Genomic DNA, 18,282 nt, shown 5'->3' on the forward strand with positions numbered 1-18,282 from the left:
GATCATAGTAGTGGAAAAGGGCCCAGATGGTCTCGATCTCCTGACCTTGTGATCCGCCCGTCTCGGCCTCCCAAAGTGTTGGGATTATAGGCGTGAGCCACCGCGCCCGGCCTTCCCCTTGTTTCTAAATATGGAGTGGCTGCAGAATCTTCCCTTTTCCTGCCCACAGCTTGCCTACTCTGGGAATAGAAGCACTTATTCTCTCTCCATATTGGGCTCTGATTTGTGCTGTGGGTCAGCTTTTGGCTCTTTCTCCCTGAGACAGTGGAAACTGCCAGCTCTGTGGCCTGCATCCTGGGGGCTGGGGGTGAGACTTTTGGTGCCACTGCCTGTGGGTTGCTGGTCTAAAGGACAATTCTGTTCATTGGCCAGAACCCATGCCTTTAACACCTACACAGCATTATTGAAAGAAGAGAGAGGAGGGAGTGGAAGGGAATTAATCTATCCCAGCTGGAGGGAGATAAAGAGGGCTAGTTGGCCGGGCGCAGTGGCTCACGCCTGTAATCCCAGCACTTTGGGAGGCCGAGGCGGGCGGATCACAAGGTCAGGAGATCGAGACCATCCTGGCTAACACGGTGAAACCCCGTCTCTACTAAAAATACAAAAAAATTATCCGGGCGTGGTGGCAGGCGCCTGTAGTCCCAGCTACTCGGCAGGCTGAGGCAGGAGAATGACGTGAACCCGGGAGGCGGAGCTTGCAGTGAGCCGAGGTCATGCCTCTGCACTCCATCCTGGGGCGAAAGAGTAAGACTCCGTCTCAAAAAAAAAAAAAGGGCTAGTTAGTTGGAGCTGCTGTTTTGGGGAGAAAATATATAGCTTCTGACACAAGAGGAAAATCCAGACAATTATCATTGAGCATGTTATTTCTCAATGATATTTCCTCTTATTGCATTTCCAGAAAAACAAACTTCTTAATTTCATGCTTCCAAGTCCATATACCATTTCTTTCTAAAACTGAGTTAAAATACTCATTTTATAAAAAGTAAATATTTAAAATTCACTAAAAATTTTATTTTTGAGTTTAAATAAATCAACCATTTTAAGAAAAACTTTGAAAATTAAAAAATACATCAGCAAGAGAACAAAAGACCACTGAGATAAGTCATTTGATATCCTTATTTTGACTTGAAGAATACATTTTTTATTTGTTAAAGCTAAACATAATTCAATGTATTTTCTACCATTCTCTAAGGTTAAGGGAGGGAATTAAGTAAAATCTACTTTAAGGGATTTTGGCTAAATTTTTTGAAGCAATGATCCAAGGCATAAAATGCTTCTCTGTGGCTTATCTGCCCATTTGAAGACTTCTCTGTGCATTGATAAATAATACATATTATTTGGAATCTTAACCTTGCTGTCACATATTTCTGGGCCCACTGCATTTGAGTCTACTCTTTGGACACATTTCCTTCTTACGTTCCTCACCTTTCATAAGAATATATTGCTACCAAACCTGACTAACTGTAAAATACTTGCTCATATACCCTTATGCTAATTGATATTCAATAGTTATCCCAAGAACCACATTAAAAATGTGTGTATCAACATGAAGGCAATGGGGAGAGCTAATAAAATTTACTGACCAAGGTCAATGTGATCACAATTGCAAAAAATGACTCAAACTTAGTTTGAAGAAGAGATTTGGGGGGTGAGCATGATGAGGAAACTGTTATGAGCCTGTTACATTAATCTAGGTAGAAATATTCACGTGTCCTGAGCTTGATGACAGAGGAGGTATGTGGATAGCTGAGAAATATTCAGATGAAGGAAGTGACAATGATTGATGATTAAACGGATGTTGCAAATGCCTAAAGACACAGGGGAGGTGACAGAGAAGGGGAAGTTAAAGATTTCTGACCTTATCAGCCAGGTGGCCATTCACCAAGAGAACACAGCAACGAGAAGAAAAATGTGAGGGAAAAAGACAGTTAATTTGGTTCTGAATATGTTGAGGTTGAATTGGAAGTGTTTGGTAGGATTTTGGATTTACGAATGTAGAAAGGAAAGTTGAACAATGAGCAGAGAGATGATGGCTTAAGCCATGACAGTAGATGGGATGACTCTGGGTTGGGGCATTGAGGATTGACACCAAGCAAGACAGAGAAAAGGGAAAACTGCACAGAAATCCAAGCAGGAGGGAAGCAGGAAAACCATTCTTGCATAAGCCCAAGGAAGAGAGTCTTTGAACAAGGGCATTGTCAACTGTGTATAATTCTGCCAAGGAGTCAAGTAAGGGCAGAACTGAATATTGTGTGGTGGAAAGTCTGAGGAATGCTGGTAGCAGAAGCGAGTGAGAAGGGTAAGTGCAACAGCTCTTTCAAGGCACTTGATGGTAAAAGGAAACAAAGAACTTGAGTGGAAGCTCCAAGACTGGATAAAAGATTATCCTTTTTGTAAATCTGTTTAAGTTTGTTGTAGATTCTGGATATTAGAAGTTTGTCAGATGGATAGATTGCAAAAATTTTCTCCCATTCTGTAGGTTGCCTGTTCACTCTGATGATAGTTTCTTTTGCTGTTCAGAAGCTCTTTAGTTTAATTAGATCCCATTTGTCAATTTTGGTTTTCATTGCAATTGCTTTTGGGGTTTTATTCATGAAGTCTTTTCCCATGCCTGTGTCCTGAATGGTATTGCCCAGGTTTTCTTCTATTTTTTTTTATGGTTTTAGGTTTTATGTTTAAGTCTTCAATCCATCTTGAGCTAATTCTTGTGTAAGGTGTAAGGAAAGGGTCCAGTTTCAGTTTTCTGCATATGGCTAGCCAGTTTTCCCAGCACTATTTATTAAATAGGAAATCCTTTCCCAGTTGCTGGTTTTTGTCAGGTTTGTCGAAGATCAGATGGTTGTAGATGTGTGGCGTTATTTCTGAGGCCTCTGGAAACCATAATTCTCAGCAAACTAACACAGGAACAGAAAACCAAACACCACTTGTTCTCACTCATAAGTGGGACTTGAACAACGAGAACACATAGACACAGGGAGGGGACCATCACACACCGGAGCCTGTCAGGGGGTGGGTGGGGGGAAAGGGGAGTGAGAGCATTAGGACAAATGCATTCAGGGCTTAAAACCTAGATGACGGGTTGACAGGTGCAGCAAACCACCATGACACATGTATACCTATGTAACAAACCTGCACATTCTGCACATGTATCCCAGAACTTAAAGTATAATCATAATAGTAATAGAGAAAAGATTATCCTTCGACCCTTGATCTCCCACACTCCCTCATCCCCAACCTAAATGGAAAGTATCTAGCAATTAAATGTTAATGGAGAAGAAACCAAGAAAATTTCAAGATACACAAGAGAAATGACTCTTAGAATGAGTTTGCCAAGTACCCTAAAGGTATGAAATTCCAAGTACAACTGAAATGATTAGACTTTGACTTTAGAAGAGATATTTTAGAAGAGATGTCTCTGTGGAGACTTGCAAATTTGTATATTTCATCACCGGAAGTAGGAGGTCCTTAGCTCCTATTTCTCTATGAAAGAAGTTGAAAGATGATTTGTTGAAAGTTATGGGAGAAATGGTAGATTTGGTGTTCGGGGAGATTGAATAATTCTACATGGTTAATAATATTGACTTCAATATTTGGTGCATGATTTCACAAAGAGCAGAACTTTGGAGTCTGCATCAACTATTTAATCCTTTTAGATCATTTTGAAGGTTAAAATGTGAGGCAAAATGACGATAGGGTGTGTTACTTTTTTGCCTTTTTGTAATTATTTTTCTTTTTCTACCATATATGAATAAGAAAATACTTTATGTTACACAACACTTTTGTTTCTTAGACATCGTCTTCAGTTTTTGCCATTCCATGCTTATCTGAATATAGAATACATATTTATATATAGTACTGGTAATTTTCCAGAAGTGAATTATAGCAGGTATTTCTGAGATCAAGGATATGGCAAATTGCCTGGTTTAAATTTTCATAAACACGCAGTACAAACAGGATTTTTAAACAGTGATTTTGGAGTTATATTATGGTACAAACACAGGAAAAAAAGAAGGCTTACCAGAGAATATACTAAATAAATATTAAATAAAAGGACAGGAACTTGGAAAATGCTGTGTAGTGCTGAGTAATTCACCTTATAGAGTATTTTCTATTTCTGTCCCTTTCAACTTAACGAATGTGATATATCAGCTGTGGATGACATTCATAATTCCACTAAATTAATCATTGTTAGCATCTGTAAGTCCACTGCTTTAAATTTTTCAGCTGCTCAATAGATTTTCTTTACAAATCCATTAATCTGAACCTAAAGTTGAAGAGGCAAGTGACAAAATTAAGGTTATTTTGAGTCCAAAGCATAATTTTTAAATGTTCAAAGTAATTCTGTTTTTAAAGGAGAAAGTGTAGTTGTTTAATTAATCTGTTCATCAATTTTCCCTGCTATATTGTTTTAGTGGCTTTAGTTGTATAATATTTTATTACTTATTATTTTTATTTATTTTTTTACTCCTCCATGCCTAGAGTATACAAGTAACAGTGAGGAAGCCAGAAGGTCTGGAGTAGCATAAGGACCAGGAGTAGGAGATGAAGGCTGAGGAGTTATCGGATCATGTGGTTAATAAGGACTTTGATTTATATAATGAGTTGATTGAGAAGCTACTGAAGAAAATTGAGCAGGAGAGTTTCATGATCTGAATTGCTTTTTAAAAAGCTTTATTTGGTTGCTATCTTGAGAAAGGAAGTATGAGGCTGCATGTAGAAGCAGAAAGAATGGAGGCTATTAAAATAACCGAAGTAATAGATCATGGTGGTTTTTGATCAGAATAGTGGTGGAAATGGAGAGAAGTAACTGGATTTACTATGTATTGTGAAGGGCAAGCTGATTTAGTTAGCTTTAGTTTGGATGTGGCATGTGAGAGAAATAAAGAACATATTCAATAATTTTGGGAAGGATGGTATTGCTATTTACTGAGGTGACAAAGACTGACAGAGAAACAGTTTTGAGGGAGAAGTTCTGAATTTGGCTTTCCAGTGTGTCAAGTGTGGGATACCCTTTAGAGGTGTTGAGTAGGAAGTTGGACATGTGCATTCAAAGTTCAGTGGAGAACTAGAGGCTGGAGACAGACACTTAAAAATTGCCAGCATTGCAATTAGTACAAATGAGGTAGGTGCACGGGAACTGTCCAATGGAGTAGATCAGAAACACAACAGGCACCGGGACCAAACTTCAGTACACTCCAGTATTAAACTCTACTTCCCAGATAAATTTTTTTCTTTATGTATTTAAAAAATTACCTAGAGGATTATATTTTATTATTTAAATTTTTTAATTTGCTGTGTCCTTAATTTATGAGTCTAATATATTCTTATTTTTTTCTTGAAGATAGTGATGACAGTAGTTTTTTTTAACTAATATTCTCTTTTATATCTTACATTGGATCCAGTTATTTCTCTCCATTTCCACCATTATTCTGATCAAAAACCACCATGATCTCTTACTTCAGTTATTTTAAGAGCCTGTGTCCTTTCTCCTTCTCCATGTGGCCTCCCTTTTCTTGTTTTTTCTTTCCCCTATAGACATTCTGTTTCTTAATCTCAGCCTTGACTATTCCTGTTTTTCTTGTTTTGTTTTGTTTTTCTGCCACTCTTATGTTCTTCACATGCCCAGAGATCTTTGATTTTTCCACTCACAATGATGAATGATATGGATTTATCTGAGGTATTTGGTGTGGGTTTCCTTTGCTGTTGTTTATAAAAACTTGCTTTCCTGCCTCCTCTCTCTTTTGAGTGGTACAGTTCATTGAGAGTTCTGTTGACAATGGAAGGGTTTATTATTGGATTTAATTCCCTGTAGTTTAATGACAAGGTTTCAGAAGTTAAATGGGGGCATTCAGTTACCGAAATGAATTCAATATTCTTTTGGTGGACCTAAACCAAAACTGGTTGCTTTCATTTTTCTTCTGCTAGCCTCTGTTTTATATTCTTTTGGCCAGGGACTAATGCCACATTGTCTATTTAACTTCCATGACAGTGAGCTGGACTTGCATATTCAGACTTTCAAATAACTCTGTGGTATTATCTCTTGTCCTCGTCCTTGCCTTCTGTGTGCTCTCTTTATGTTACCAGCTCTGAACATGGAGTCTTTCTGTAGTGTGTTGGGAAATCAAGCTTCTACCATTATTGTAGTTGATTTCTAGTATACTTGGACTACGACATTTTCTGCTCTTTCCTTTACTACCTCTTGCTATCAGTTTATTGCCTTTTAGACAATTATTTCAATGGCCTTTAGGTTTATAATTATAGATGCAATAATGGTTTAACACTCAGGTAATGCATTTGGCAAGAACTTTCTTAAAATTTGCTTCCTCCAGTTATTATCTTTGTGAATTTAGAAAAGTTACTTAAGTCTCTTAACAACATGGTTCCCTTTACTGTAGAGGAGGGATAATGATAAGAATACCTAACATATAGGATTACTGTTAGCATTAACTAAGGCAATATATATCAAGTTCAGTTCCTGGGGACTAGTACATGCTTAATATTACTATTACTAATAACAACATTATGAGTACTACTTTTGTATTTTTAAACAGATAGTATAACATTAGTTTTTGTATTTTAATTTGTTATAAGTTGCATACATATTATGGATGATGGAAACATTTACCTACATAGCTTAAAATATATGTCAATACAACAAAACATGGCTTAAAATATATGTCAATACAACAAAACATAGCTTAAAATATATGTCAGTACAACAAAACATAGCTTAAAATATATGTCAATACAACAAAAATAGCATATATGTGTGCAACTACACATTTTATGTATTTATCAAAGTTCACGGTTCTGCTGAAAATTTTTAATTTCAAGGACAGCTGTGGGAAAATAATCATTATTTGCATTTGTAGGACTTTTCTCACCTTTCTGTTTTTTTCTGCAGTCATTTTCTCTGGAAATTTATTGGCAGCTTTTATAGATGTTCTTCATATATTTTATCAGCCCAAGCAGTGTGTGTGTGTGTGTGTGTGTGTGTGTATACTTTTTTCCATTGCCCAAGTTTGTCTCTGTTACAATTAATATACTATTAATGCTTTATAGAAAATAGACATAAAAAGGATTGCAGAGAATACTGAGGTACTAATATTCAGGATGAAAAGATAAGGGTTAATTGGTTAGTTTAGAAACCAGTTGGTCAATTGTTTCAGAGTTTGTGGAGGTAACTGAGTTCTGCCTATTTTTCAACTGATAAATTGGGATTTATGGAGATTTGCTGATTTTTTTTTACAGGTTAGCATTTTTGAACTACAAGTATAACAATAAACAGTTCAACCACAATCATTACATCATCAGCAACAAGCCTGCCAGAATCCACATAGGAAAAAGGCAAAACAACACTAAAGCTAAATGAAGGACTAATGTGGATTATCCTGTAACCACCCTATATAGCATCCTGTGATTGTAATTTCAACATTCTTTTTCAGTTTGACATTCTTCTTGGTCAACATAATGATGAAATGGAAGAACTGTCAGGCAATATAAAGGAAGAATCCAAATCTCAAAACAGCAAAGACAGAGTGATTTGTGAGTTAAGAGCAGAGGTAAGACACTGGGTAAAGAGTACCATATATATTAAAACATAACTGACTGTTGTTAAATGCCATACTATTTTAAGTAGGGTAACAGACGTGCCTTTGGTTACTTTGTGAAAGTGAATGCTGCTGCTAATGTAATCAGCTTATATGTGATTTAAAAGGCTGTGGAATGACATTGGCCCATAACTAGATCTGAACTATTTGAATATTACAAAGATGAAATATTTGACTATGAAACTATCTTATAGCCAATACAAGTCTTACTGTGCACAAATATTTTTTAAAAGTTCAACCAGCTGCTGGATCATGTGTGTTCATTTATTTTCAGAACCAGTGACATACAAGATATGTGTCATGCAATTTCTGGTGGAATTAACATTGCTATTGGCAGCTAACAACAGTGAGAGATAAAATAAATTCACTTTTGTTATAGTTAATTCATTTCTTAGGTACACCAAGTAGTGAAAACACTTATTTTTCCACTCCTGCCACCACCAACAATAAATGAATTTTCGCAAATGTGTAAACACTGAGTGTTTTTTACTGTCCTGCAGGTAAGAACAGAATTATTGTCCTTGTAGAAAGGAGAAGGGATTGAATTATTTGTACTTCATAGAAAATAGCATGATGGCATTAAAAATGGAAAATCACAAATTACTTGTCTTGGAACAGATAATTCTGGGAAAATATCTTGGAAACAAATGTGTAAGAGCAATTTACAGACTGAAATGAATTTAATGCAACTGTAGGCTGGTAGAAAACTGATTTGTATTAGGTTTTCTTCCTTATATAACTCTTCAAATTCTGAACTGACATCGGAGTATATTTACATCAGATGAATATAGTGCAATGGGAAATATACAGATTTTGGAGCTAGAAATCAGCTCCTGATTACTTTATTCTGGTCAACTCCATAAGCATCTCTGAGTGTCAGTCTCCAGATTAAAATAATAGTAACAATAATAGTAATAATAATCATGAAACAGGACTTTGGAAAATGTATATACTGCAAGGGAACAGTTTTCTGAGACAGAGTGCTCTAGTATTGGAACTTAACAGCTAAGCTGCTTAGGAGAATTATATGCTCCCTGTGTTCCTCCTCATCACATCAATGCCATCCGTTGACAGCTCTTCTATAAGTCCTAAAAGGGGTGTTGGGGTGAGATGGCATGTTTCAAGAGGTCCATTATGAGCAAGGCTGAACTGTTGAATACAAATCTTCCTAAGTCAAAGGGAAAAACTGGTGGCTTTCATAACTTTTGTTTTCTAAGAGGAATCAGACTATCAGGATAGATATCTCTTTTTCTTGACCTTCAGCTCTGAGAAGCATCTTTCATTAAACATTGTACAACATGTTGTATAAAAGTTTATTTAATAGTTAACAGCAAAAAAGGAAGAAAGCACATATAGATATTTATTTAATATTTAATCTTTAGTTCTGCAAATATTGTATGGTATCTGCTGTGCTGTGTTCTGGTAACTCAATGGTGTGGGATGTAGAAATGGACTTGCCTTCAGAGAACAGCCTTCAGTGAGGGGTACAGTATTCACCAGAGATCATACCTTTCAGTGTAAGTTGTCAACAGTTTGGGAGCTGTACAGCAAATGTGAATGATGCTAGGGGGATTGCCCTAGTCAGAAATTTTAGATGAAATACAAGATATTTTATTTACTGACATAGTTAAATAGCATTATCTTTGACATGAAGGATATTGTATAATTAGAACTCCGGGGTCATCATAATTTAATTTTTAGAGATTGTCACAGTAGGTGTTGATCTGAATTGATTTAAATCTCCTGTATCTCAATTCTCTTATTGACTTTACATGTTCTAGCAAAGAGATTTCAATTACTGAGAATATGATGAATACATTAGAAATGGTTACATGATTTTGGAGCAGGATATTGAGGAATGAAAGCAGGTTAATTCAGAAGACTGTTAGTGATATAGATTTAAACATTCTGGGTTTATATTGACAAAACTCAGGAAACAGAATATATAAAATGAGATTGATATGAATAAACCATTGGAGAAAAATAACAGTCTGGGAAAACAGAATCAAGCTGTCACAGAGAAATATACTTTCTGGTCATTTAGATAAATACAAGTTTAAATACTCCATTTTTTCAAGAATAAAACTGTCACTTATTCTGCATTTATAGAAATCTGATAAATAGAAAGTTGAATAACCAATGAAAGCCTGTAATCATTTATCCAGGAAATATTAGGTGCCTTGAGTAACAGATATTTCTTTCAAAAAATTTAAACTATATAGTTTGAAATAAAATACTGAAAATAATCTTTGATAGCACATCAGTAGTAGCTTTTCTTGGTAGCTAGGTCTTCTGAAAAGATTTCTAGCTAACTTAGGTTGATGACTGAATTGCAGTCTGAGGTTTATTGCCTCCTTTAAGTTTCTTACTGTCTTCTATTAGATAAAGAAGAGCTCAATGATGATTGTGATGTGAGTGGGAAAAGAAGGGACTGTATCAATTAAAACTGTAAATATTAGCTTGTCTTAGGAATAGTCCACCTCCCTTCTTTAGAAAGTCTGCATATTTTAGTGCCAACCTCAACACATCTAGTGTTTAACGCCTACAAGCTACTTGCGATCTTTAATATGATGCCGTCCAGCTCTTATCTTCCTTAGGACACAAACACATACATTTGAACTTTTCCTGTAAGTTGTGTACAATTCTTCTAAGACCCTGTTTACTGCGTCCCATGAGGTCACAAGTCAACTTAGCAAGTCTACACTAATATGCTAATTTCTTTCATGTCAACATATCAATTGTTACTCTCAATGCTTCCAATCCAAAACTGCTTTACTAACACTCTTACAGTTGTGTTTAACACGGATTCTAATTTCCAGTGGAGAGAAATTTTCTGTTTTACATGGGAGGTCATTGACTCAGAACCTTTCCATCATTATCATCAAACGTTTTCCTTAGAAAACATGCTTTCCTATGAACTGACACCTTCTGGAAACATATGCCTTAAATCAAACAAACAATTACATTTCTCTTCTGCTAAAATCCCTGGTTAATATGAGTATGGCATAAAAAGGGAAGGAAAGGGCCTGACAGTTTAGGTGGTGGAGTTCTTAACTTCATTCTGCAATAGTGCGTGGCTCGTAATCACTCAACAAATGGCCATTAATTGAATGAATGAGGGAAGGATAAGGACAAAGCACATATCAAAAAAGAGAGCTTTCTATTTTAACTTTCTATGAGGTCGAAAGTAAAAGTAAAATAAGAATGGAGGAAGGGCAAAGCTGTCTATATTCATTGGGAATATGATTTGTTCTATATTTGACTCCTTTCTGTTTGTTTGTTTGGAGATAGGGTCTCACTCTGTCACCTAAGCTGGATTGCAGTGGCACAATCTCGGCTCACTGCAACCTCTGCCTCCTGGGCTCAGGCAATTCTCTCACCTCAGCCTCCCAAGTAGCTGGGACTACAGGTGCGCACCACTATGCCTGGCTAACTTTTGCATTTTTTTGTAGAGACCGGGGTCTCACCATGTTGGCCAGGCTGGTCCTGAACTCCTAAGCTAAGTGATCCACTCGCCTCGGCCTCCCAAAGTGCTGGGATTACAGGCGTGAGCCACCACACCCGGGCTAGATTTGACTACATTTGATTCACTCAAAGCACGTTGGTCACTAGTATGGTCTGAATGTGTGTGTGTTCCCCAAATTTATATACTGACGTCCTAACTTCCAAGGTGAAATCAACTCCTTTAGGAGTTAAGTTATGAGGACAATTAGAATTACTGCCCTTAAGAAAGAGACCCCAGAGAGTTAGCTCACGTCTCTACCATGTGGATACACAGGGAGAAAGCGCTGTGTATGAACCAGAAAGCAGGTCCTCACCAGGTACAAAATCTACTGGCAACTTAAGCTTGGATTCCAGGCTCCAGAACTGTGAGAAATAAATTTCTCTTGTTTATAAGCTACCCAGGTTATATATTTTGTGGCCTAAATGGACTAAGACAGTCACAAGCACAGATGGGCAAGTGTAATTATTTAAAGGACAGAACTATCAAGAAAACTAGTGGCGGTGTGTCTGGAATTGGTGGGTTCTTGGTCTCACTGACTTCAAGAATGAAGCCACGGACCCTCGTGGTGAGTGTTACAGTTCTTAAGGTGGAGTTTGGAGTTTGTTAACTCCAAAGATCGCGTCTGGAGTTTGTTCCTTCTGATGTTCGGATATGTTCGGAGTTTCTTCCTTCTGGTGGGTTCGTGGTCTCGCTGGCTCAGGAGTGAAGCTGCAGACCTTCGCAGTGAGTGTTACAGCTCATAAGGCAGCATGTCTGGAGTTCTTCCTTCCTCCCGGTGGGCTCGTGGTCTCGCTGGCTTCAGGAGTGAAGCTGCAGATCTTCGTGGTGAGTGTTACAGCTCATAAAAGCAGTGTAGACCCAAAGAGTGAGCAGTAGCAAGTTTTATTGCAAAGAACGAAAGAACAAACCTTCCACAGTGTGGAAGGTGACCTAAGCGGGTTGCCACTGCTGGCTCAGGCAGCCTGCTTTTATTCTTTTATCTGGCCCCACCCACATTCTGCTGATTGGTAGAGTCGAGTGGTCTGTTTTGACAGGGCGCTGATTGGTGCATTTACAATCCCTGAGCTAGACACAAAGGTTCTCCACGTCCCCACCAGATTAGCTAGATACAGAGTGTCCACACAAAGGTTCTCCAAGGCCCCACCAGAGTAGCTAAATACAGAGTGTCGATTGGTGCATTCACAAACCCTGAGCTAGACACAGGGTGCTGATTGGTGCGTTTACAAACCTTGACCTAGATAGAGAGTGCCGATTGGTGTATTTACAATCCCTGGGCTAGACATAAAGGTTCTCCACGTCCCCACCAGACTCAGCAGCCCAGCTGGCTTCACCCAGTGGATACCGCACCAGGGCTGCAGGTGGAGCTGCCTGCCAGTCCCGTGCAGTGCACCCACACTCCTCAGACCTTTGTTTGGTCGATGGGACTGGGCACTGTGGAGCAGGGGGCAGTGCTCATCAGGGAGGCTCAGGCCGCACGGGAGCCCATGGAGGGGGTGGGAGGCTCAGGCATGGCGGGCTGCAGGTCCCAAGCCCTGCCCCGCGCGAAGGCAGCTAAGGCCCAGTGAGAAATCGAGCGCAGCGCCGGTGGGCTGGCACTGCTGGGGGACCCAGTACACCCTCCACAGCCGCTGGCCGGGGTGCTAAGCCCCTCATTGCCCGGGGCCGGCAGGCCTGGCCGGCTGCTCCGAGTGCGGGGCCCACCAAGCCCATGCCCACCTGGAACTCCAGCTGGCCCGCAAGCATCGCTCGCAGCCCCGGTTCCTGCTCGCGCCTCTCCCTCCACACCTCCCTGCAAGCTGGGGGAGCCGGCTCCAGCATTGGCCAGCCCAGAAAGGGGCTCCCACAGTGCAGCGGTGGGCTGAAGGGCTCCTCAAGTGCCGCCAAAGTGGGAGCCCAGGCAGAGGAGGCGCCGAGAGCGAGCGAGGGCTGTGAGGACTGCCAGCATGGTGTCACCTCTCAGCGGGGCAACTAAGTCATGAAGATAAGCCCCATTTTCATACAATAACTCTACTTTCGGGGTGAATTGGAGAAATTCACTGTCCTCTAAACCTTTTGTTGAATTGAGTTACTTCTTTAATGGAGTCAATTGTTTCTCTCAAATACTATTAGAAATTCTCCTGCATTTGAATATTTAAGCAGTGGAAAATGTTGTTTATTAAATAGCTTCCATAAATTTATGCATTAGTAAAATATGGCTTGATGTACTTTTTAATCCTAGTAGTCACAAGTAGTTATTGGAACAATTATTTCTAACAGTGATGTACCATATTGGTTTTTATTTTGACTATTGATCTGTTCAAGTTCAAAACAGCTCTTCTGGAATTGGGTTTTATAGGTTGAGGCATTTCTTTCTGTGTAGTTAGCAATGATTCAAGTGCCCTGAAAAATAGAAAAATTATCTTCTGTTCATATTTAAGTCTCTGATTTTAGGCTTTCTAGAAATCACCAAGACAATAATTGCTTTACTGAAGAAATAACTCAGACTGCTGATAAATCAAAACAATTATGCTTTGCAATTATTTTATTAACCAATGAGTGGAAGATGTCATTTGGAGGTGAGCAGGGATGAAAAGAAAAATAAACAGGCCAAGAAGCTTTCCCCTTCAAAGAAGCAAAACTATTTAATATGTGCATCCTTGTCTTAAATACTGAAATTAATGGAAGATGCATAAAGATCTATTAAAATACTCTGTTCAGATTGAGTATCACTAGATATTTAGAGCTAATGTTTATGAATACTTTGTAAGTCTCATGTGCCTTGTAAGGACGTAAAACATTAGATTTCATTTAATCAACACATCAAATTTATAAGATAATGTGATTGTTAATTTTATGTGTCAACTTGACTAGGCCATAGGGTGGCCAGACATTTGTCCAAATATTATTCTGGGTGTGTCTGTGAGGATGTTTCAGGATGCAATTAACACTTGAATGGGTGCGTTGAGTAAATCAGATTACCTTCCCTAATGTGGGTGGATTTTATCCAAACAATTGAAGACCTAAATAGAACAAAAAGGCTGAGAACAAGGGAACTACTGATGCCTAACTGCTTGAGCTGGAACCTTGATCTGCTCCAGCCTTTGGATTTGGACTGAAACATCAGAACTTCTTGAGTTTCCAGCTTGCTGTCTACAGATCTTGGGACTTAGCTTCTATAATTGAATGAGCCAATTCCTTATAATTTATCTCTCCCATTCTCTCTCTGTCTCTCTCTGTCATTAAACCTCACGCCCTTGACCATTATGTGATACTGCTTTACACCACCAAAAATTACCTAAACATTTTATGTATTTGTTCATTGTATTGTTATAAATTTATTTGTACATTTTTGAGAATATAACTCTCCTATGCTAGACTCCTAAGCAAAAACACATAAATCAAGCAAAAGGAGTTATAATACACCTTTTAATACAATGTGGCTAAATAATAATAGGAACACTTCTTTTTAAAAATATGTTAAAAATATTTTAACTATTATTAGCTTTTTTTGTTCTTTTTTTTATTATTATACTTTAAGTTTCAGGGTACATGTGCACAATGTGCAGGTTAGTTACATATGTATACATGTGCCATGCTGGTGTGCTGCACCCACTAACTCGTCATCTAGCATTAGGTATATCTCCCAATGCTATCCCTCCCCCGTCCCCCAACCGCACAACAGTCCCCAGAGTGTGATGTTCCCCTTCCTGTGTCCATGTGTTCTCATTGTTCAATTCCCACCTATGAGTAAGAATATGCAGTGTTTGGTTTTTTTTAAGATTTTAAAAATCAAATATCCTTAAGGAGCCAATGATAATTTGCATTGCAGAAGCTGACTTTGCATGTTGCACTTTAGCCACACAAATAAAAATATAAATAAATAAACAAGACAATTATTGTTACCACTTAGACAATATGAAATAATGCCTTATAGCTTTGAGAAATAAAATGAGAGATGATCTGTGTCAGAACATCCAATCTCTTTTCTTACAGTGACTTTAGCAACATGTTCCTTCTCCTAAGGAAGTCTTTGATATTTCTCACTCACTTCAAGCCCAAAACCTGAAAAAGAAATGAGCAAAGCCAGTGACAACTGATAGTATTAATAAAATATCCCCATGTTTTCCCCTTCACATCAGTCTCTGCATTTAAAAGGATTGATTAGTTCCTACACAATCCATTGATTTATTTCTAGAATCTAGAGTGATATATGACCATGTTTGATAGAAATTGGATTAAGTTATTGTAAACATGTAACCAATTTATTCATTTTAGCTCCTAAATAAGCCAAGAATGTAACTATTATTCCAGGCTCATATTTCATTTAAACGTTTTTTCTCACTGCCTAGTATATAGAATTACTTATCTTTACAAACAACAATAAAAGGATTGCCACATTTTCAAGAGAAGCCAAAGAGGAGGATTAACTTTTTACATCTGGAAAGTTAAATATAGATACTGTTTCCTACTTTCTCTTCAATCCCAGAGTGTTTGGAATGTAGCTATAAAAAATAATGAGATCATGTCCTTTGCAGGGACATGGATGGGGCTAGAGGCCATTATCCTTAGCAAACTAATAAAGGAACAGAAAACCAAATACTGCATATTCCACTTAAAAGTGGGAGCTAAATGATAAGAACACATGGACACGTAGAGGGGAACAACACACACTGGGTAGACGGTGGAAAGAGGGAGAGGATCAGGAAAAAACAACTAATGGGTATTAGGCTTAATACCTGAGCGATGAAATAATCTGTTTAACAAACCCCCATGACACATGTTTACCTGTGGAACAAACCTGCACATGTATGCCCAAACTTAAAAGTATATATAAAAGGCTGGGCATGGTGGCTCACGCCTGTAACTCCAGCACTTTGGGAGGCCGAGGCGGATGGACCATGAGGTCAGGAGTTCGAGACCATCCTGGCCAACATGGTGAAACCCCGTGTCTACTAAAAAAAAATAGAAAAAAATTGTCAGGCATGGTGGTACATGCCTGTAATCCCAGCTGCTCAGGAGGCTGAGGCAAGAGAATCGCTCGAACCCAGGAGGCAGAGGTTGCAGTGAGGCGAGATCACGCCATTGCACTCCAGCCTGGGTGACAGAGCAAGAGTCTATCATGAGAAAAAAAAATGTATATGTATAAAAAGAAACAACAGGTAGCTCTGATAATGGGTGAAAGAAGAACAGAAAATAGGAGGGTTGGTTAAAATCATATGTACGATTTTGTTCAACCCTAGATCTCTCCCTTCTTCTCACATAGCCAGCCAATGCTTACACTTTTCCTACTGTAGAGAAAGACTGGAAGGTTTTTTATCTGGAAAAATTGAGACACAAGAACTCTAAACTAAACCATTGTGCGTGCAACTGAGGGACTAATTTCTTTACTGTCAATAGGGGGATTTAATGACATTGTGCATAAAGAACAGGGAAACTCTTAATATGCTTTAGTTGTTTTAACTCCAAGAAAATTCATTTCACAAAAGAGTGGAACATTTCTCTCTGAGTACAGTGCCCTTCTCAAAGGAAAATAGAGACCGGAAGCTCCGCTATCTTTACTTAAGTCCCTTGGTTAATAAGCCCCTCCTGTTTGTACACTAAACATCCAATCGGCTTTTTAGTAACTCATTCTTAAATATAAATTAACATCTAAAAATTTCCTGTTATGGAGAAGTTTTAACATCCGGTAGAAAGTTTTTTAAAAACTAGAAAAGCATCAGTAGAAAAGAAAACAATAGTGGTAGTCTGTGGGGAAAAGGGAACACTCATACACTGTTGGTGGGAATATAGATTGGTACAGCCATCATGGAAAACAATACCAAGGTTTCTAAGTAAGTTCAAAATGGAACAATCATGTGACCCAGCAATTCCTCCTCTGCGAATATACATAAAGGAATGAAAACACCACCTTGTTAAGATACAGCACTCCCACGGTCATTGCACCATTATTCACAATAGTCAAGATATAGAAACAACCCAGTGTTCACTTATGAAAAAAATGGTTAAAGAAACTGTGATAAGTGTATATACAATGGAATATGTATTCAGCTCTAATAAAGAATGGGATTATGTATTTGCAACAACATGGATGGGCCGGTAGGACATTATACTAACTGAAATAAGCCAAACACAGAAAGAAAAATATTGCATGTTCTCACTTACATGTGAACTCTAAAAATAAAATTCAAATATATAGAGATAGAGAACAAAAAAATGGGTCCCAGGGACATTGTTGGGGATGACGAAATGGGCAGATGTAGGTCAGAGGCTACAAAGCAACAGAAATACATACAATACAAATACACACACACACACACACACACATATATACAGACACACATCTCCATCATATATACATATACATCTCCCCATCATATATATATACACACACATATATATATTTGTATCCTCTGACCTACATCTCCCCATTTCATCACATTATATATTATTATATTCATTATACTTATATATATTTATATATGTATAATGAATCAGTCTAGAGATCTAATGTACAAGATGAGAAATACATGGTAACAGAACTGTACTGTATATGAGATTCATGCCAAATGAGTAGATTTTAACTGTTCTTGCCACAAAAATAAATGAACAAAAAATAGGTAACTATGTGAGGTGATGGATATGCTAATTTGCTAAACTACAGTAGCCTTGCCACTGTCTATATACACTATAACATCATGTGGCATACCTTAAATATATACAATGCAATTTATTTTTTAAAAATAATTCTGGTAGTAGAAGTAGATTAAAAGCCCTCTATCTAATATCCGAACAGCAAAAACAATGATTAGCCCAAAAATAACAAAATGTTACATAAAATGTAACATGGAGAAAAGAAAAATATTGCTCTTAGGACATGGATACATGATAACACAAATGAAAATTAAAATATATGATTTGGAGTTGAAAGTTGAATGAGTCACCCAGAAAGTAAACCACAAAGACAAGGATGTAATAAAAAAGGAAGTTTCTTAACATTAATTTAGCAGTTAGTCCCCCAAATTCAGAGCTCCTTAAAAAAGAAGTTTAAAAGCGAGAGAATTAGAAAAACAAAATTCTTCCAAATGAAGGTCATGATGGTTTAGATGAATATATCCATCCAAGTAAGTAGCATAATAATACCAAAAAGACAGAGCAAAGTTCATTTCATTAAAGTTCGTAACACTGGAA

At 37.9% G+C, this 18,282-nt stretch overlaps 1 protein-coding gene across 36 annotated transcripts in view; it reads left to right on the forward strand.

The window, feature by feature from the left end:
- Nucleotides 1–18,282, forward strand: part of CCDC102B (coiled-coil domain containing 102B) — a 467,886-nt gene that overhangs the window by 139,882 nt on the left and 309,722 nt on the right. For all 36 annotated transcript variants that reach the window (XR_008673559.2, XR_010131252.1, XR_010131254.1 and 33 more), the window contains one exon: nt 7,446–7,562. Coding sequence is in view for 32 of the 36 variants with exons in the window: in XM_055368315.2 (XP_055224290.1) it covers nt 7,446–7,562 (117 nt within the window). In the remaining 4 variants the exon portion in view is untranslated. The remainder of the gene's footprint in view (nt 1–7,445; nt 7,563–18,282) is intronic.

The sequence above is a fragment of the Gorilla gorilla genome, chromosome 17, assembly GCF_029281585.2.
Source record: "Gorilla gorilla gorilla isolate KB3781 chromosome 17, NHGRI_mGorGor1-v2.1_pri, whole genome shotgun sequence".
Taxonomy (NCBI): Eukaryota; Metazoa; Chordata; class Mammalia; order Primates; family Hominidae; genus Gorilla; species Gorilla gorilla.